The sequence below is a fragment of the Dromaius novaehollandiae genome, chromosome 5 (assembly GCF_036370855.1).
Source record: "Dromaius novaehollandiae isolate bDroNov1 chromosome 5, bDroNov1.hap1, whole genome shotgun sequence".
NCBI classification, from domain to species: domain Eukaryota; kingdom Metazoa; phylum Chordata; class Aves; order Casuariiformes; family Dromaiidae; genus Dromaius; species Dromaius novaehollandiae.
The window spans coordinates 68,910,727-68,931,517 of NC_088102.1; the positions used below are offsets into that span (position 1 = coordinate 68,910,727).

General features: G+C 49.2%; 1 protein-coding gene across 1 annotated transcript in view; it reads right to left on the reverse strand.

The window, feature by feature from the left end:
- The window catches only part of PNPLA2 (patatin like phospholipase domain containing 2), a 30,170-nt gene that overhangs the window by 8,543 nt on the left and 836 nt on the right, over nucleotides 1–20,791 (reverse strand). The window contains exons 2-5 of the mRNA XM_026108247.2: nucleotides 5,429–5,661; nucleotides 5,164–5,229; nucleotides 1,110–1,319; nucleotides 121–181 (exon numbers count right to left, since the gene is read on the reverse strand). Coding sequence (XP_025964032.1) covers nucleotides 121–181; nucleotides 1,110–1,319; nucleotides 5,164–5,229; nucleotides 5,429–5,661 — 570 coding nt within the window. The remainder of the gene's footprint in view (nucleotides 1–120; nucleotides 182–1,109; nucleotides 1,320–5,163; nucleotides 5,230–5,428; nucleotides 5,662–20,791) is intronic.

Consider the following 20,791-nt stretch of genomic DNA (forward strand, 5'->3'; position numbering starts at 1 on the left):
AGTTCTGTCCTTCCACTTTTCCTACACACCACCAGCTACCCCCAAGGCAGGCCCCCAAGCCTGCCACAGAGAGGACTGAGCAAGTCAGAGCACGCTCTGTACAAACAGCCAGTGCCTTACCGTTCTTCTTCAGGAAGTGCAGCGCATCCCGATAGCCCTGCTTGCACATATCCCGCAGCACCTGGGGAAAGAGGCAGGCAAGCACAAGTCATTTGGAGAGGGTCTGGCTGAGCAGAGCAAACACCCACTTCGAGCCTGGCTTTAGAGGAATTCTCACTCCTGAGCTCACCCTTGCCAGCCCTTCCCAGGTTTTGAGCAGCAATGGGAGGCATAACATGAATGCCTTTGATAAGGGAATCACAGGGTAATTCAGGTTGGAATGGGCAGATCCTACATGTGGATGGGCTTAGATTTGGGCATTTGCCCACCTGGAGCTGAGGTTACTGCGGGCAGCCTTTAACAAGCTGCCTGGAGGAGCAGCCAGCACAGAAAACTTCCCGGCAGATGCCAGGAAGGGCCACAGCGTGCTTGCAGATAAAGCTGGCTAAGGCCAGGGAGGGGGCAGGGAAAAACTTGTCCAAGTGATTCAGCACATGGCCACTTGCTTATTACACTCCAGCGCCAGGGCTTCCTAATGCCGAATTTGCCTTTCTTGGAAGGAGAAGCGTGCAAAGCTGTTCTGAGTGCCACCTGCTCTACCGGTACTTTTTAGGAAACTGTCGCTGGCTTCAGGCTGGCAGCTCCCACCTGACCTTAAGAAACTTGAGAGCACATTGGCTGTGAGAGCTCATACACCCTTGTTTAGAAGTGGGGCTGGCTTCCTGGCAGATGCTAATTTACACAGAGCCATGTGGCAATATTTTCCAAGCAACTGCTAGCACCTAAATTCCAGATCTTCCAGGAGTAAAAGAAAACCAAACCATCTATACAATTTTGTGCAGACAGTCAAGGTTTGCCAAGTCACTGGGTTGCTAATGTCAAGGTGAAAAAAACAGACAAACAAGAGATACAAAAATAGTGTAGCATCTAGAATGCTCTTCTGTTGAACTGCACTGTACAGCTGGTGTCTATCTACCATCCCTAAATCTTGGCACGGCCAGGAATCTCACCTGTGGCTCTGGAGGGAACAGGGCCTTGGAAAGGCGATAGAGGTTGCGAAGGTTGAACTGGATGCTTGTATTGGTGACTCTGAGCTCATGCATGTTCGTGGAACTGTCCCGTGGACAGATATCGCTCTCTCCTGAAAACGGAGACACCGTGATTGTGTTCTTCAGCTCATAGCGTGGCAAATTATCAGAAATCCCTCCATCCACATATCTCTGAAATAAAGACAAATAAAGCACCTTCATTTTTGTAACTGATTAAACAGCTTTTGTTTTCTCAGTGTCCCTCTTCATGTTTGTGCCAGCAACTTAGGAAGAGAAGGGAGAACATCCACCAGCACTGGAGGAATTAAAAGCAGTGATACCACAGCTGCGTTGTTTGTAACCTCTTTTTGTTATGTGCTTTTCTCCCTAGGACTGTGGTTTCGGTCACCAGTGTTCTCAGCGAGAAAGGCATAATTCACTGTCCAGTTAAATAATGACACCCCAACAACCACTGACAGTGCAAATTAGCACTGGTCTAAGCTGTCACACTGAGCCACTCAAACAAACCATTCTTGACTTGTTTTTAAAATTAAAGAGCTCAGACACAGCTCTTCACCAGAGGACAGTTTGTTAATGTAGACCAAGAGCAGCTGATCTGCTGCTAGCAGGCTTATCAAGCGGCAGTCCCAACACGTGCGTACGCATTTGGAATCCACTAGCTTTGGCATGATAACAGAGTACAGGGAACTTGGGTTTTGCCCCAGCAGGCACCCTCTTATCAGAGACTGTTCTGTACACACGTACCATAAATACATTTGTGTTATCCTCGCAGGAAGGACAACCCTGGTAGCATGTACTCAATTCAAAGAATTCTTTAAAATACCATAGTTGCACAAGGAGCTGAGCAAGACAATCCCTATCACAGGCATTTGGCAGAGCAAGCAACATGCAGAAGATAAAAAGGAAAGGGTCACGGGTCAGGCTGAAAGAGCAGCAGGTTTAAGACCCTTGCAGACCAGCAACTCCGGCTCTTGTGAATCCCTGCCACAGAAGAGTCCTACCAATTTTACAGCAGGGTCGATCCTTCCATTTTCTGCCTGAAGCCCTTCCCTTTGGATGGTCAAAAAGGGAATGAGCTTGCACAGTCCCTTCAGTAGCAGCTGTAACAAGGTCAAAGAGGAACCCATCTTCCAGCTCACTCTGGTGGGTGAAGAGCTGAGCAGGCACGAGGCCAAGCTGGCGGAAGCTGAACCCAGGCAAAGCAGGGGAATGCTGATGGCAAGAGCAGGCACTTCATTCTGCCCCATGCTTTGCTTTTTCTCACCGGCAGACCGATAACTGCATTGGTCTTTTGCTACACAATACCTAGAAAAATGCTGTCCATTTAGGTCAGACAATGCTTTGCACTTTGTTCTCTCTTGCTCTGGAAGGCAGACGGGCAGAGACCTCTTCGATCAGCTCCTGTGAGCCCGGGGAAGAGCTCATAGGCTCTTGGGCTCAGAGCCCCAGCTGGAGAAGTCTAGCTGACTCCCAGTGCAAGGAGGAGACCAGGACAGGTGGAGTGGGAAGACGACAGAGAAAAGCAAGCAGCACAAGTGCCAGACAACTACTTTGGTTATAGAAGATGGAGGTAGATGTTTTTGCGGTTTATCTAAGACAAAGCACATTTTATGGCCAGGATGCAGAAGCGTAACTTTCCCTGAGGGTGGCAGCATGAGCGTACAGATGTCGTTAGAAAGAAGGGTTCGCACACACAGACACACCATCCTCCCCTTCATGGTGCTACCAGAACTCAGAGGAGTGAACACTGGAAAAAGATTAGGAGGAAGGCAGGATTTGGGTACCAATTTTACCTTGCACACAGACCTTTCAAATGCCACGAAAACTGTTTCTCATGCTATGAGTTAGCCTGTCAGTCTGTCCTGTGGTAAATACAGTAATTGCAGGAGTGCTAGGAGCTATACAGTCTGGTTTCAAAGCCTTTTCCTAGTCTCATATCCAGCCTAGTTCAGCCTCTCCCCTCACCAGCCCATCCTTCAAAGGAGGAAGGAGACATTATTTTCTGGGGGAGAGAGAAGAATTAATTTTCCCCAATCACATTCATTTTTTTCCTCTTTTCCCACAGGGAGTATTGACATGAGAGGTCATCCCTTGGTGTGCCTGGGCAGCTGCAAATTCCAGAAATCCTGACGATGTACGCAGTTGGAAAGAAGGGATTTTTCCTGAGCCATGCTGACCTCCACTGGCACCCAAGAGGTATCCTGCAAGAGCTACCACTACACTCCCACCAGCTGTGGGACAGAAGCCCAGCCTGCAGCTGTTGAGCAAACACCCAAGCATTACCAATTTTGTCACTTCTCTGAAAACGTTTCCTCTAGGCACGCTTGCTCGAGATCACTTCCCTGCCTAACATGCTTGCACAAGACAAAAACAGACAAACTCTGTATTATGCAGGAGCAAAACTGACCTCACTTTTAGGACACAGGGAGCTGTGGGAGCAGACTCGATGCCCTGCTCTGGCAGACTGCGGCATCTTGGCCAGGTCCCTTGAGGGGAAGCCAAGGCATATGTAGGGTAAGAGTTCCCTTTTGACCAGTTGTTTGCAAACCGACTGCCTTTTAATGTGTGCATTAACTTGTGCAACAGAAGGGGAGCCCAAGCTCAACCGAGGCCCTCGAGCACAACTGTAATATGCAGAGACACCCCAGCACTTGTTCCAGCTCTGTGCACTTTGCAGATGCTTGCACTTGGAACCTGCCAACGCAGAAAGGAGAGCTCACTCCAGCCAGTCCTGGAGAGGAAGTTAAAGAGCAGTAGGTACCATTTAAAGACAGCTCTGTCAGACAGCAGAGCACTACTCTCAGTAGGAAGGATAAGAACTTAATGGAAGAGAGGTCTGGTATCAGCACCTCTCGTTAAAACTTTGCAGGGTCCCAGGCAGGTGGGAGATGGGCTACACTTAGTGATTTCTATCCTGGGATGATCTGAGCTCTTTTCATACACACAGAGGTTTGGAGCCTCAGTGCCAGAGCGTGTTGTACCACAACCTCGCCAAAGAGCTAGGAGAACCATCTGCTAAAACGGTCATCACTTGCCCGAACTGGCATCCACTCCTGACAGGAGAGTATAGAAGAAAATAGTGCACCAGTTGCTGCACACAAGATGCAGAGGACAAAACAAGCCAAGAGAGAACTGCCCATGGCAGAGATGGTGCAAATGCACCACAGCAGAATAGGAAAAGAAATTTGTCTGGCATCCTCTGTGGGCAGCAGCAGAACTATTAGGCACAAATATGGAAGAGAGATCAACATGTGCTTAAGGAGGCAGCCTATAGGTGTGGAGAAAGCACTGGCCACCCAGAACAACAGTGTTTGTGTGGGACACAGCAGCATAACAATGCTGAAAACAAACAGTAGTGATAAGGTAGTGGAAACATAGGTACTGAGAGTGAAAACAGAGACCGAGGAAAAGGAGGGGGAGGCTTAAAGAAAACCCTAGTACATAATTAGCTTTGGGAGCTTCACGCCCTGCGACACTATAGGCTCAGGAATTTAGCAGTGTTCATTAGATAATTGTGTGAGCACTGCAAGACCTGTCCACCCTTCCCTGTGTAGCTGGTTAGGAAGTTATCCTTCCCCATCATCGCCAACACTCATAATCCTGCACCACCGTCCTGCATCAGTCTGTGGCTCTGCAGTAAGTCCTTAAGTACATTTGCCAAGGAGAAGCTCCTGCCCCCAGCCTTCACTCCTCTAAGCATTTCCCAAAGACGAACAACTATTCTGTTAAATCCTCAGGTCTTCAGGAAATTTTCAGCCAACTGCAGGCAGCACTGAAAAGGAGGTACATCCAACAAAGAATGCCAAGCCTCATGTTTCCAAAAGCCGAGTCTTGTCAGTTAACAGCAGGGATGCTGCGTTGTCGAAGCTGTTTATCTGGAGATTTCTTGTGCCTCTTCAGGCTAATTACTGCCAGCGGGCAGGCAATAGGATTCTCAGAATTGAGCACCAGCACTTCTGACTTCTCATTCATTAGCACATGATTTAATGAAGGAATATCTGAGAGTCTTACTTACCACTCCACGTAAGGTTGGAGGTATCAGCCCACAATAGACAGGGATAAAAGTGCTGCAGACACAGGCCTGAGGGAGAAAGAGATCCAGCATGTAAAACCCTTTGAGTAAGAACCAGATCAAAGCCTACTGAACCTGTTACGCTTCTCAGAGTAGCGCACTGGCACATGCTGACAATTATATTCCATTACTAAGGACATTTGGAGACCAAGGCAAAACAAAACAGCTTGCAGCTCCACCCCAGCCCTCTGCTGCATGTTCCATTCACCTGGATCATCTCCTCCTTGGACTTGAAGTCTGACAATATCACATTTTCTCCATCAGAGACCCGTGTGAGGGAGATGCCCAAGCGTCCTGCTGCTACCTCATGCCCATTCTCTGGTAGAGCCTTGGACAGGCAGATCCGAATTATCTTCACCAAGTTGAAAGATGGGTGGAGCGGGCCCAAGAACCGTTTCCGTGCTTCTTTTGACACTCGAATGATACTGGCACCAGCCTCACCTGCAACAAGAGAAAGGAATGTCCTGTGAAATGCTAGTCAAAACAGCCTTCTAAACAAAATCAGGAACAGAAGAGCCTTGTCCAGCTTTACTCAGAGGTTTCTTCCACTTTCTGATATAACTCAAGATGAAATGCTATAAGGGACAGTGTTACAGAAGTCACAGAAATTTGCTGTTGGCCCTCACACTTGCTCACTGTGATAGGCTTCCCTCATCTTATACTTTATAAAAAGTCCAGGAAGATCATATGTATCTTCTTCAGTAGATCCTGCTTCACTGATCAATGCAGGACTGCCAAAAAGACAAACTAACACAGAAAACAAGGGCACTGCTTTAACAGCTTTGCACTTGTGGCTAAACCCATTCCAAAATACCTTCCACTAAAACTTTTCTAACAAGCATCTGTTTTTCTGACTTGACACCTGTCAGTAAGCAGAAACACTGGTGCTTTCCAGCTAATCAGCTGTCAGCAGCTCTCTTGCAAATCTCAGCCACATTTCAGGCGAGCAAAACGGAAGCAGAGTTTTCCTATGGTTTTCTCAGAGTTGCTGTGTTCTCTCAGCACTGCTTGAGCATCTTTCCCAATCCAAATCCACTGCCATAAGCCCCATTTAGGCAGAGGGAAGGGAGACAGGCATTTTGAGGCAGTTGAGTCAAGATCATCATCTTGATCATGACCAGGATTCAGTTTGCTATGCTCCATTAGGGAAGGAGTGACTTAGAGACACCTGGAGAGACTTTGGTGCATCATTCCCTCCACTGTGTCCATCTCCACAGCATTAGAACAGGCCCTGATGGCAAGCAGGATTCAAGAGGCATTCGTGCTTTACACTTTCACACAGTGACCCAGCTGGGGCTGGAGAGAGAGGACATGCCGTCTGTGCAAAAGGAAAGGCATCTGTGCCCATTATCTCATGGTCACTAGGAACCCAATCTGAAAGAACATCAGGGCTCTGCAGTTGGAAAGGGAAGAAGGGATGGGGGGGAGGAGGGGGAACAGAATGAAAACAAAAACACCAACCCAAGCCAAAGCCTCAACACCCAGCACGCTGCCCTTTGCACACACTGACTGCTGCCTCCAGGCTTGTCTCCTAGCCAGGGTGAGACGCAAGACCTAAATCCCCTGGGTACCAGGCAATCACTCTACTCCCAGGGACATAGGGAATATACATCCCAGAGCAGTAAGGAGATTAGGGGAAAGCAGCCGTGCTCTCACAAATGAAGACTTCTCTGCAATGAAGCGGAAGTTCAATTCCCGAACAAAGACGAAAGAGCCTATGAGTTCAAGTCAACTTGAAATCCCCCCGCTTTGCTCTCCTCCCCACCCAGTCTTGCAACTGCAGAAGGGAGGCAGTAGAACAGAAGAAGCCAAGTCAGACCTAGGTTAATAAATAGAGATAAAAGCAACACCCTCTGCACTATTTTGACACAGCCCATTCTTTTGCAATACGTGGTACAGCAGCATGTTTTCCACCAGCACAGCATGGGAATGCGATTCTGCATCAGGAAAGCCACACCACCAGTAGCTCCAGCAAGCACAGAACCAGACCCTGAAACATAACCACAGACTCTGGGGTCAGGATTTTAGGCACTGTGAGGTCGTAACTTAGCAGGAGATCCAAATTCCCCTTTCTGAAGGGATTTTCAGCACCACGATCCCAGTCTTCCGCTCTGTCCTGGAGCAATGTATAGCAGCCTATTTCTGATCTTCCTTACTCAGTCAGCAGTAAGCCGCTCAACCCTACTAGCTGCATCATGAAGAAAGTCACCCTCACACCAAAATGACATTTTATAACACAGAAGTACTTCATAATGCTCCCTAAGACACCCTCACATCTGACAAGGGCTGAAAGGCACACAAAGAACCTGCAACAGAGCCAAAAACTGAATGAACCCCAGTCCAGCACCTTGCTCACATGACCCCAGGACAGCCCGCTGCACTAACTGCATTGCAGGTAATTGCTGGCTTAGCTAAAAAACCCAACAAGCGGGTGAGTGTAGAGCATGCAACTGCGCAGAGATGCACTCTGTGTCCAAAGCCCTGCTGGGGGGTGACCCGACAGATGGTGCTTAGAGAAAGATGCTTTCAGACTTCACATATTAGTGTGCAGAAAGAAATGTTTCATAATAATTTTGATAACAGCTGCAATTAAGTTGAGCTATTGACTAACGTTAGAGCTAAAAACCTAAGCTGGAAATTGCTTGAGGAAAACAAAACAGCAAAGTCCCAACTATGCCAAGAAACAGACTGTCCCAGCATTTGAGGATGGACATTGCAGCTGCCTGCTCTATCACTGTTACACAGCTGAGTGGCAGGGGGATTGGGGAGAAAAAGGGGACAAAAAAGATTTATTGCTAGTTAACAATTTCCTTCTTTGAACCATTTTTATATTTTATACATGGGTGTATACACATGCATAAGCAGCTCCGGGTTATTCCACTTGAAGGGCAGCTGTGATCTTACTGGACTTGCTGGCTCACTTACGCCAGTGCTGAGAGCAGAAAGGCTCTGCAGGGAGAGGTGGGCACAGGGCGATCTGCAGCACCACCAGCTTTCCTGGAAGTGGGGCCGGCTTAGGGTTCAGCCAGAGGACTCAGGTTACACAGCTGGGTCCATTGCAGATGACAAGGCCTCTTGGAAACAAATGTGGGAGGAGAAAAAGGAGGTGAGAGTGTTTTAGTCCCGAAACTACCAGAAGAGCCATTCCAGGAAAAAACAGCACAAATTCTGCTTTGGATTTTGCAGAGGCTGCCAGAGGGAGCTGCTAAATGAGAGGTGGTAAAGAGAGGAGAGACCTGCAGGGCTCAGCCACAAGCTGCCACTTACTGCGACTAATCCAGTGCCACCTCCAGTCCACAGAAAAGATTCCCATGGGTTTTGATGGATCTGGTGATTCAGGACACAGGGTCACATGGAAAACCTGAACTAAGTTCCTTTCCCTTTTCTGGGGTATGTGCCAACAGACACAGACAATCTTTAATAGCTAGCATTGACTGCTGAGAAAACACCTCATTCTTCTCCCACCAACCAATTCATCCAGCACTTCTCCCCATACAGATTTACTAAACCAATATTTCTCTTAATAGTAATAACACATGAAATATTCCATTTTCTTTAGAAGAGTCATTCTTTCCCACAGTGTGTTTTGTCAACACAAGCCTGAATGCAGCAGGGCAGTTCTGACTCATCGCAGCTTTGGTGGAGACAGCGCAAAGGAGTGACCTAACACCGAGTCCAGCCCTAACACCCGAGCTGTATCCCTGCGGGACAAGGGAGGCCAGGGCGGCTGCCTCTGCCAGCTCGGCCTGTGACCTTTCTGCAGTGGCTACAAGGGAGCAGTTACCCTCTTCTGTGGGAAACAACCTGAAGGCAACTACTAGCTCATAATTCATTTTCTAGACAGTTTGCCATAAACTTATTGACATGGCAAGATCAGCATGTTTAAAAAATTGGCTGTCACTTCCACCAGTCACGCTTGACTCCAAAATGACCCAGCGACTAAGTACCTAGTGCCTTGCACTGTCGGGTATGGCTGCTCACCATAATACAAAACCAGAACAAGGTACAGGTCACGCGTTTCCAAGAGCAGCAGGAACAAAAGGAGCAGGATCCAGAGCTATTTTGAAGAAAGCCTGAAGGAACTAAGGCCCATTGCAAACTTCATCACCTTCCCTTCTGACGGCTCGTTCCCCTAAACTACCTTTCTCCAACCTGAGAAGCACTCAGTAGCACATGCTATTTATAACTGCATATGAGCACCCCCAGCCATAGCAGTCTGCTGCTCCAGATTAGCCGTCTAACTGATGTTAGCTGGGGTGAGGGATGGTCCTGGCTGAGAGCTCTGAAATGAAACAGAACGGTTACTTCAAGCCTATGTGATGCATGTGGACGAGGACCATCACGAAGGCTAAGCACCCCATGCACCTTCTGTGGGAAGCCGCAGGAGGAGTGGTGGGAAGGGAAAATGGGCCTTTTCAGACCTGTGTCTTCAGCAGCAGGGCTTTTGCTGTGCTCTTGCACTGAGGGCACATGATGCCTTGCCTGTTGGCGTAAGACCATCCAATAACATCTATTTTCCAGCCAGCAGAAAGACAGTTGACCCATAAAGTATTTCGAGAGAGGTGGGTGGGAAACAAACCCCCAAGATGTAATAAACAAAAATAGGAGCAGAGAGTGGTGAGGAGGGAGGGGGCATTCAGGACATTCCACCAAGCAACTCCAGCTGCCACTGCTCACCCGTGACATTGCGGCTCCCTCTGGAAAAGCTCCATGTCAGTACAAAGATCACTGCCTGCGCCAGGAACATTTCTGGTCCCCTGGCTAACGCAGCAGTAAACAAGAGTGTAAGCTTGAAGGAAAGGCATTCAAAGAGGGATGGAAAATGAAGGACAGCATGGATGGTGATGGATGGCAAGGCAGCATCTCCCATTCCTGCGGGCAGAAGGTACGCATGGGGAAGCCAGGGGTGACTGCACCCCACGGCAGCTTCAGGACATTGCTCTAGTTCTGACAGAGGTGTACAAGCCAGCCCTCCTCCCCCAGGACTGGCCCTGCACTAGCTGAAGGATCTCTTGGAGCAGGTCTAGCTCCTCTTTCCAGGCTATTTTTAAGGCCCTGCTGTTGCCTGCACGTACCCTTCTGGAGGCCGTGGTCCCTGTAGTTCAGGTAGCACAGGCAACAACTCCCACGTTCCTTCGGGCTGCTCACAGACCAGCAGCGTCTTGCAGTAAGGAGGCCATGCAGTGACAGCGCCCCAGATGCAGATGCCTGGACTAACGGAGCAGGCAGGGAGCTGTGCAGCTTCCGTAAGATCCGTGCTAAACCTGCACCTCATTCAGCACCAACAAGAATCCAGGCAGACTCCTTCCTACACATCAGCTATACCCAAGGTACCGCTCCTCTCTGCAGTCCCATCACCAAGCTACAGCTCCAAACTGGCCGGACACACAGATGCCGAAAGCTTTGAAGGGAAGCCAAGTAGCAGAAGGAAGTGCAGGTGCTTTTGACATTGCTCCGGTACCTGGGGAGCCTAATGCCTTGCTAGTTTGAGATTTAGGCTGGAGGCTTCTCAGCACAGAAGCCAGCTCCTGTGTACCACAAACAGGGCACAGTCTGCAGTCAGCTACCTGTTAGAAAGAGGTTTGCATGCTACCAAGCACAGGTGCTCCCTGCTAGAGCCCCCAGCTGCAAACTTTGCCTCTGCACTTTGCTCTTGACTCAGATGCTTGCTATGGCATCACTGGAGCTGTCAACATTTCCTGTCAGCAGATCTCTGTTCAGACCTGAATGTAGGAACAGGAGAGCCAGAAGGCATTCGCTAGCATGATCTCGCCCCAGGCTGGTTTAGTTTGGCAGCTTATGCCTTACTGCTCCAGCTGGGGCCCTGTTCCAGCACCTCATCTTTGTAACAGCTACCAGCCAGTCTGTAACGATGAGCAGTTCAGGAGAGCTCTCCTGGATCCTTCCACAAAAACCCTGAGCTGCTCAAAGTCAGCATGCTCAGCTCCTGCACCTGCCTGTTCTTTGGATACCAGAGCTAAGAAACACACATGCTTTGCCTGTGGTCTCTCCTAGGAGAACACTACTGCAGTCCTGTTGCCAGCCTGAAAGCGCAAAGCTGTAAACAAGAGGCACTGAAACAAAATTTGCAAGCTGACAACTGGAAAAAAATTAACTGAATTTTAATGGGTGTTCCCTCACAGGCAGCTCAGAGTGCCAGAAGTGCCTATTTGCTCACCAGAAGGAAAAACGCGTAGCAACAGGCCCGGTGATCCGAGGACAACTAATGTGGGCAGTGACCTCAGTTTGTGAAAGATGCCCTCTACTTGGCTGGACTGCTGTGCCTCTTCCCACACTCACACTGAAGCAACCTGGTTTCTACTCGTTGTCCTGAGAGAGCATAAACCAGGTAGATCTTCACCTGAGATAAGCTGAGTGAAGGCCAGTTTGCGCGGAATGGGAGCCTGACCCAAGACATTCTCTGACTGCCTGTCAGTGAGGCTGGAGAAATGTCAAAAGAGGCTCCAAAGATAAATTCATGCCTGCAGAAACAAAGTGAGAATGTGATATGCCCTCATAAGACATTTCCTGGTGATAAGCGTACCCCACCGCTGGTGACAGATTAGAGATCACTGGCTTAATTTCCGGTGTGAAATCTTAAAGACAGATGCGTCAACAAAACTTGTGTGCACGTAGAAAAACATGTCCCTCACTTCCCAGAAGTTGTATAAATCCCACCACTACTTAATGCAATGTAAAGCTGCCCGTTTTCAAGCATGTCGGCCTGCAGGAAGCCAGCTAACGTGAAACCTCTGAAGTTACCAATTACTTTCACATCTGTGCACATCTTCCTGAAATATTGAGAAATACCATGCAGCACAACAAAGCGTTCTTCTGGGACTTCCTTATTTTTTGTTGTTTTGAGGTATATTTAGGTATTTATTTCAAGGCTTTCACTCATTGCTTCTCTCCTACTATTTTGTCACCAGATAACAAGAAGCAGCTCAGCTGACTTGCCTCCAAATTACGGATACAGGAAGGAAGCTGTTTTTCCCCCTGGTGCATATATAGCAAATACAGCTCCCCCCAGACACACACCTAGGTGGTCTGAGGACAGCTATGGCACAGCTGGCTGTTCTCCATAGCAGATAGCTGCTTCCATCAGGGGCTTCGTGCAGGGATTCAACCACCGAGCTTGATAAACAAACGACTCTGCGAAGGAGGGCTCTTAGAAAGCCTGGCCGCAGCCATAAATAATGGTTTCTCTTCCTTTGCCCCAGAGAGAGGGGCACCGACACATACGGATCAGAGTTAACTCCTAGGGATCCCCATCAGACTATGACAAGAGATACCTAGTCTCACTTTGCAGGTGGGGCAGGTGGAAGCACCAAGATGGAGAGAGAGCTTTTCAAGTAGGACCAGCTCTTGCAGCCAGAGGAAGATGCTGAAGGAAGGGCTCAGTCCACTACACCTTCTGGCCCAGATTCATGATGCTCAGCATTGCAAAGTCTAGACACAAGTAGTGCCAAGATGCAGGCTGCAGCAGGAAAGAAGAGTATGTCCAGATCACCTGTAACTGTTTCAGTTAGTGCATTTGTCCCAGGGATGTCTCTTTTCTACTTAGAGTAAAACTTTAAAAAACACAAAGAGCTACTAGCCACTTTATCTATTAAATTAAATAAATCCACAATGAAAGGAGTCCTTTTTCCCCCTCTGAGCCAAAAGGAATAGCCATCTTGTGTGTTTGGGATACCAGTTAAGCGATGTACCAGAACTATCACCATGTGCTTGATGTGGGGAGCAGATAAGGAGAATATCTGCATTTAGCTCACCCATTTTTCCCACCTGCACAGAGCAGCTCACAGTGACTGCTGCCTGCCCGTCCTCGCACTGGCGTCCACAGGGTAAGCCCCTCGTGCAAGCCGCAGAGCGGATGCACAGTTCATGCACCCTCTGACCTTGAAGCAAGTTGGTCTCCTTAGGACACAAGCAAAAAGGCTTTGTGAGAACGGACAGAAGAGCTGCCAGGCTTGATCAGGTCTCTCAGCGAAACCTTTGCGCTGGCCTCTGGAGGACTGCTCTGGACTTGATGGGGCGTTGGTAAACCAGAGTCTCACCGCCCTACTGACGTCCTGCAAGCCAAGGGCCACTTTGTTTCTGTGGCCAGGACCGAAGCGTTCACGCTTGCAACACAAACCCGAGAACAGAGCAGCTGCTACCGGGAAGCAATCGATAGGAGCGACAAGAGGCAGCTCAGTTCAGGCAGACAGCCAGGATCATTCTCTGTCACAACCACAACAGCAAACCCCATGAGCCTAATCTTTTTCCGCTGTAATTCCCTAATACAAAGCTTAATTTGGCATGTTTTCATTGTGTTAGAGGAAATTAAAAGGCATAAGAGCACATGAAGAGAAGTTGCTCAGGACTCCGGGCAAGCTATAATGAAAGCCATGCGCTGTCTTCATCCATCCATCCATGTCCATCCTACAGCACAATTCAGACTGCACTGGGTGACAGGAGAAAGGGATTCACAGAGCAAGAAGAAGGTCCAGCTCAGATCCCTGCTGCTTGCTCTGAGCGCCAGAGCAATGCTGGTTCCCCAGTCATCTTCTAGAAGCAAAGACTCAAAAACATGGCTGGCTCCATCATTCACGAAAGGGCAGCCTGCCTCCCTTCTCCCCTGTCCTCACTTACTCTACACCAGTACAGCTGCTAGAGCACGGTCCTGCCCTGGCACAGAACGAAAGGAATACCTCTAAAGTCCTCCCCGGCCCCGAGCCTGCATCGTGCCCAGATCCCTCATGCTTGCACTGCTGGCCAACTGCTCCATGCCACGCCAAGCACCTCCCCGTGCGCCTGCAGGCACGCTGCTTGCTGTGCCCGCTTTGCCCTTCCACCTCACGCAGACGTGTGAGGAGACACCTTACACCCCTGAACTTTTCCCCACTTGCCATGGCATGAGCAGAGCAGGCTACCAGGGAGGAAGCGAGAACGAGAAGCTTCGTTCCAAAGCGGTCTTCAGCGAAAGACAGGAAGCCCAGACACATTTTGTTCTGGGAGGAATCTCACCCTGCATGAAGGAGCTTATTTGGGAAGTGGTTTCAGGAAGACTGAAAGGCGTTCCTTGGGATCTGAGACACGAGAGTATCTGGAGACTGACACTGCCTTTCCTCCACAGACGTCAGCAGCAGTCCAGCAGCCACAGCTCCTGCGTATTGAGATGACTGAAGTTTTGAGACCAAACATGTGAGCAGGACAGAAGATGTTTGCAGAGCACTGCACAGACCCCTTTGAGGGACAGGCTTCTGCTTAACCCTTCCCACAAGGCTGATCAGTGCAGAAGCAAGGAGGATAGCAAGAGAGATGTAGCAATGTCCACCTGGAGCTAACACACCCAGAATGAACCTGTGTGCAGAAGTATGGTTAGTAAGTAAATGGCTAGTTTGTCTCCATAAAGAAGTTTTTTTTTAGCCAGACCCAGTATTATAACGGCAGGCTAGATAAACAGATGCAACTGCCCCTGTGCTGACAGCCTGCTCTGAACTGAACTTTATGCATGACATAACTATAGCAGCCTGAATCCACACCCTGCCTCATTATGTACGGGAATAATTTTCGCACAGGGACAAGCCCTGGATCAGCAGCACTCGAACGAAGCCAGCAAGAGGAGCTCTTGTAATTAACACATTTAAAGGGCTCCCTGATTCATTTACACCCTCAACTGCTGCCGCCATCATAAAACGCTAAACTAGATAATCCGCAGGAGTGGCAGCAGAGACGCTTACAAGCTGGCAATGCCAAAACAGTATTCAACCCTTTAAAATCTAACCCTGAACAAAAGACTTCCAGAACCAGCATCCATCCAGAGAGACTGTATTATCGGAAGAAGAGAAGGAGGTTCATCCTCAGAAGAGCTACTCCAAGCTCTGCATACCCCAAAGCCTGGGAAACAGCTGCATACGGCAATTCATCAGACAGAAGCCACCAGTGTAGATCTGGCCCTTCCCTGTACCAGGAAGGCCACGGCTTCAGGCCTGGGCAGGTGTCACAGGGCAGCACAAAGCCCCAGATTCTGCTACAACTATCGGCTTCCCAGCAGAGGGAAGGACCAGGACTGAGGATGGAAGTGGACGCACTGCAGAAAAATGTGACATGAGAGGAGAGGTCTCTGCCTCGATTTCTCTGCAAGAGCCATCCTAGGCAAGTGGGGCCAGCAGCGATGAAAGAGGAGCTCGTGAAGTCTCAGATGGCTAAAAAGGCCTCAAGGGAGTGATTGACACATTTTGCAGCGAGCTTTTCCCTCACTTGTCTGGGGGAGCTTTTACACCAACAACCTGATCCTTTGCAATGGTGCAGCTTCTGCAAACTGATTAAAAGGGGTTACGTGACAGTCACACCGGACACACCCCAAGCACCAGGGAAAGTAACGCAAGCCACCCACCTGGACTGATTGCCACTGGAATCGTGCAGAATTTGATTTACTCTGAGCCCTTCAGCTGGGGAGAGTTCCTTTCTGAGGAACACAGAGGGCAGCTCTCCTGGACATGCACCGCAGATCAGCACAGGCCCAGGGACAGGAACAGGCTTGTCACAAGCAGCTACTGTGTGACAAGTGACACAGCATTGCCAGACAAGTGGGCAGAACAAACCTGACCACTAAGACAGTGGGAGCCTGGAAGACAGAGCAAGGAATCCGAGGAAGGTTTTTGACTTGGCAGAATTAAAGTTAGCTTTCAAGCCTAGTCATAACCAGACACATGACCCAGAAAAACACATGACAGCATTTCCTACTTGACAGGGAGGAGCTGCAGGTGCCCTGAAGGATCTGTTCTTCTGCAGATAAGAGGCAGAAAGAAGTAGAACAGCCTGGACACGCTACAAGTTCAAGACAGAGGCCGAAATTCTGGGTCAGAGGAGTGACCAAGCAAAGACCACTTGAGCTGTTGCTATCGACGTCACACGGCTGGTGCAGCTGACAGGGAGCAGGCTGGGCCCCTTGCTGTTCCCACAATCACGGGTGACAAGAGAAAAAACACGTGCATTGCTTTGACTATGTTTTCCACTAAAAGCAGGTGCTTGGCTTCCCATAGACTCATCCAACAAGATGCCTGTGAGAGCACCTTTCCACAGGGAAACTTCCCTATTAAAGCCAGGCATACGGCAGGAACAAGCTCCTCCCAAAAACAGTTGTTGCAGGCTGCTCTGTCTGCTTGGCTGCCAGCTTAACTCCTCTGGACACCTGGCTCTGCAGTCCTGTGACCACTGCTGTCACTGACCCAGCTTTTCCACCAAGCTGGTGAATATTTCTGAGTTACTGAGCATAGAACCATCACCCCCACCACCACCACCAGCCTCTATTTTGAGCCAGAAGAAAAAGCAGCAGCAGCTTCTCCTCTGGGGAAGGCCAGGAGGTTCCCCATGAATTAGATCTGTGTCTTGGTACAGGTACGTGAGGGTGGCTCTTCTCCCATTGACTGGGCAACGGCTGTCAAACTTGACATATGCTGAAGCTACGGCCTTCATAGGAGATGCAGATGACTCCTGTGCAGTTTTACTCAAAGTGTTGAGATGTCCCACACACTATGGAGCCTTGCATCATGTGTCTGGGGAGATCTACAGATCTCTTCCCACAGCCGCACAAGACAACATCGCACAGACTCCCCCCAGGTTCGGCTCCATGATTCACACTTTGGTCAGTACACACTGGCATTGCTCGAGGATTCCACAAAGACTAAGCCGATTTATTCTCCTTGCTCAATCTGGGATTTGGTGTTAGACTGCACACACACAAAATAGCCTCTGTGATCAGTCCTTAAGCCTTTTCATGCACATAATCAAATTTTGGGAGCATAGCATTTAGGAAGTCGCTGCTGTTAATTGATCTCAATCTCAAAAGGAAAGGCAGGGGGAGAGCCCAAAAACAGAAGGAGAGAAAAGAGTGCTACCCAAGGGAAAAAGTCCCTACAGTTCATGAGTGCATTTCCTGGTCACATGAGGATAGGTGACAAGTAAACCTGAATGTCAAATAACTGTTACTTCATCTCAGGTCAAGACTGGGACAGAGTCCTGCCTAAGACACTAATAAAGGCTTGCATACAACCTAGGAAGAGCTTCTCAAAGAATACCCCAAACAACGCTGCTCTTCGTATCAGGAGCATCCTCCCAGCTTGCTTATCCTTTTTGCTGACACTGTCATGTCTGATTTAGACTATAGGAGAACAGCTGAACTCCCCCAGACGGGGTGGGTTTGGCAGCCAGCGGTGCCTCTGACAGCAGAGCCCACCTCTTCCCCCGAAAAAGGAAAGTGATTCAGCAGTCCCAACACGTGAAACGGCGAAGGACAGAACATTCGCATGCATTACGGACAGCGGAGATGCTCTCGGTTAACTAACAGTCCCAACAGTCACGAGTACAGCGTGGGGCCTCACCATCAGATCAAAAACACAGCCTGTCGGCGATTACAGGTTCACATACCGTAATTCTTTCCGGCTGCTACACTCCCAAAGCAGGCACACCAAGGCCCACGGCCCTCACTGGAGGGAGATGACTCAAGGCCCTTAACAAAGACCTTTTTGCCACTGTGCACTAAAGATTCAGGAACCTGGCATTGGCTGCATTTTAGCATCACTAGCGACTGAAAAAGGACAGTCTTACAATGTCACACAAGGCAGTTTTACTCACACAGGCCCACTGACTTAAGGACTTATTCAGATAGGTAAGAGCCTGCAGAGCTTCAGACGTAGAGTTTGTGGAAAGCTACAGGATTCATTTGTCTTTTGGGGGGAGGAGGTGGGTTTTGCTGTCAGAGGCAAAGCTGGCTATTAAACCCACACCGTCTGTGGGAGTTTAGCTGTTCTGCTGAAGTGTAAGAAAGGGACTCTGCAAAGGCAGCACAAAAGGAATTCGCCGTTGCTTGGCCCGTACAGGGGCATTTCCCAACGTGAAGGGCTCCAGCAGCCCCAAGAGGAGACACACAGGCTTCAGAGATGCCCACCTTGCCCGTCTCCCAGAAAACGTCATGGCAAGAAGTGGTTCATGTTACAAAACTGTAGTGTGCAAAGTCAAGTAACTCAGAAACACTTGAGATTGCCTGATATGCCTTGATGTCCGCACAGAGGATTCTTGTGCAAAGAGCGGCAATGCTTTTTCATGCCAATATGCAAGAACCTCAAAGCTCGAGAGGGTACTTCAAATGCTGTAGCCCTGGAGAGTAAATCCAAGATCCCTACAGTCTAATGGTGAAGTGCTTAACAAGGGCTAGGCAAGCCCGAATCAGACCCTAAATACCTCCTGGTCTCTTATTTAGAAATAAGGCCCTCTGCCTAACTAATATGGCATGCCCACTCTTCTTTTACTAGGTATTCTCAAATGTGCCTTCAAGCTCGACACTGAGCTCTTACAGTTGCAAACGATTTCGTCACGGCTTTTGGTTCAATATTAGCACACAGAGAAGCCTTGCTGCCGTACACAAATAATGACAGGCTGCTCCTAATTCAGGGAATAGGCAGAGTCAGCTCAGAGGCAAGCTGGACGGGAGCAGAGACCAGAGCACATGCTCAGAGGCTAAAGAAGTTATTAAGTGTGAGCTTACACTCTGAAGTCCAGGAAAGTTTCTGTTTCCTTTGGTCAGGGTCTCCGGAAGGACTGAAGCCAAAGAACACCCCAAAGCAAGAGTGCGCTCCAGTCCTATCTAGCAAGTATTTTTCTTTGCACAGTGGAGTGTCACCGAGTTCAGGGCTCGGACGCAGGAAAGCGCTAACCTTATCTACACACAGCCAAACAAGCCAGGCTTCTGCAAGATTCCCCTCCGCTTGCCATCCAGCAAGAGATGCTATTTAATACTCCAATTTGACAGACAGGGCAACGGGCAGTACAGGCTGTCTGTCACCATAACCTTTAAAGCCCACAGGCTGTTATACCTATTTTCTGACAGCAGCCAGCTGCACGGCAAGCACAGATACTCAGGATCCTACAACAGCCTGAGGGTGAATTGCTTTCCCAGGACAGGCTGCAGCTCTACCTTCTCTCACCCCTTCCCCTTCTTCCCTATGATTTCACTCTAACCCCTGAACCTCACTCTGGAACCTGCAGCGTCAGGAAAGTTTACAGCAGGGACAAAGTGCAGAGATGCCATGCCCCAACAGGGCACCCTGTTTCATTTTACTTTCTGAAACCAGCTCTGTTGTCTTTGAGACATTCTCTGCCCGAGACATATGCCTGCCCCATGCAGAGCTGCCTGCAACCACAGCCAGAAAAATAGCCCAGAGCAGTCACACTTAAATCAGAGTTCGAGCACCCCAAGATCCAGGCCTTGGAGGGCTTTAAGCAGCATGTTTTCAGTCTCTTTCAGGAGGGAAGTTAGTGCTGCCTAGAAGGTCGCCCCTAACTCCACTCAGTCTTCTTTATTGTGCCTCCCCTTGCACCCCACAGGAAATAGGAAAAAAATAATAATAATCATCCTAATTCACAGCTCTACCAATCTCGTTAAATCCCCAGAGAAGAGCTGGAGGGCAACACCTAGCACACCGTGCATGCTCCGGACATATAAACAGCAAAATCAACAGGATAGACAAAATAAGAGACTTGCCCAGAGCTATACTGGTGTCTGAGCCAGGCACTGGATTCGGGCATCGCCGCCGGCCTGGCTCTTGTTTGTGCCACACCTCACAGAGCAGCACGGGGACCTCCCAGTTCGGAGACTAATTGGGCAGCCACCTTCTCGACAGCAGCAGCAGCAGCAAGGAAAGCAACCAAACCCCTGGCAGCTATCAGCAAACAGGTCCCTTCGGGAGAAGGGGGCCTATTCCCTCATCCATGAGAAAAACTGGTATCACAGCATGGCTAGAGCCTTACAAGCCCCAGGCCAAGGTCTGAACAGCTCATGAGAGCTTCCCATCGAGCTCCAGAAGAGACTGCTACACTTGAATGGTCATCTCTGCAAGCAAAGTGCTACGGAGGGGGAAAGTTCAGCTCTAACCACGCAGAAGGAGCTGACTTTTGCTGCGTGGAGACTCCATCGGAAGACTCTTCCTCTCCGAAGGACAGGGAGTGCCTCGAAAAGACATCCGTGATCAAGGTGAGAGGAGTTCAAGCAGTAAACAGCTCTGATTTCACATGGCTCTAGGAGAGGCTAGCACATGCAAGCCAGCATTGGCCTCTCCGCTGCACATGTCTGAGACTAAGTAGATATGCCCTGTTCTCTCACACCACGATTCCCAGTTCAGGTTTAAGGCGCTTCTCTGTATTTGTTATTCCTTTAATAAAATAAGATAAGAAGCTACCAAGTGCAACAACCCTAGGATGAGTTTGTTGGGTTCCCCCCCACACACACACACATACAGATCAGCTGAATTTCACTTTTTTAATCCCTTGTGAGCAAAAAGCCACAAGGCGCCAAACATCTTTCTCTTTGGCTGTTCCCCAGACGTGCCCTCAGCAGGAACGGGCTACCTTATGTGTCTGCTTCAGAAAAAAATTAAGGTTTCTTCTGTAACTTAAAAATGCACAGTACATCTAGCTAAGTCTTCTAGCTCAAGAAAATTCCCCGTGCCCTCCACCCCCAGGAAGGGTTACTCTTGCAGAAATGAAGATGCTACAAGGGAACAAGGAGCGGTTTCCTAGTTACTTGGAG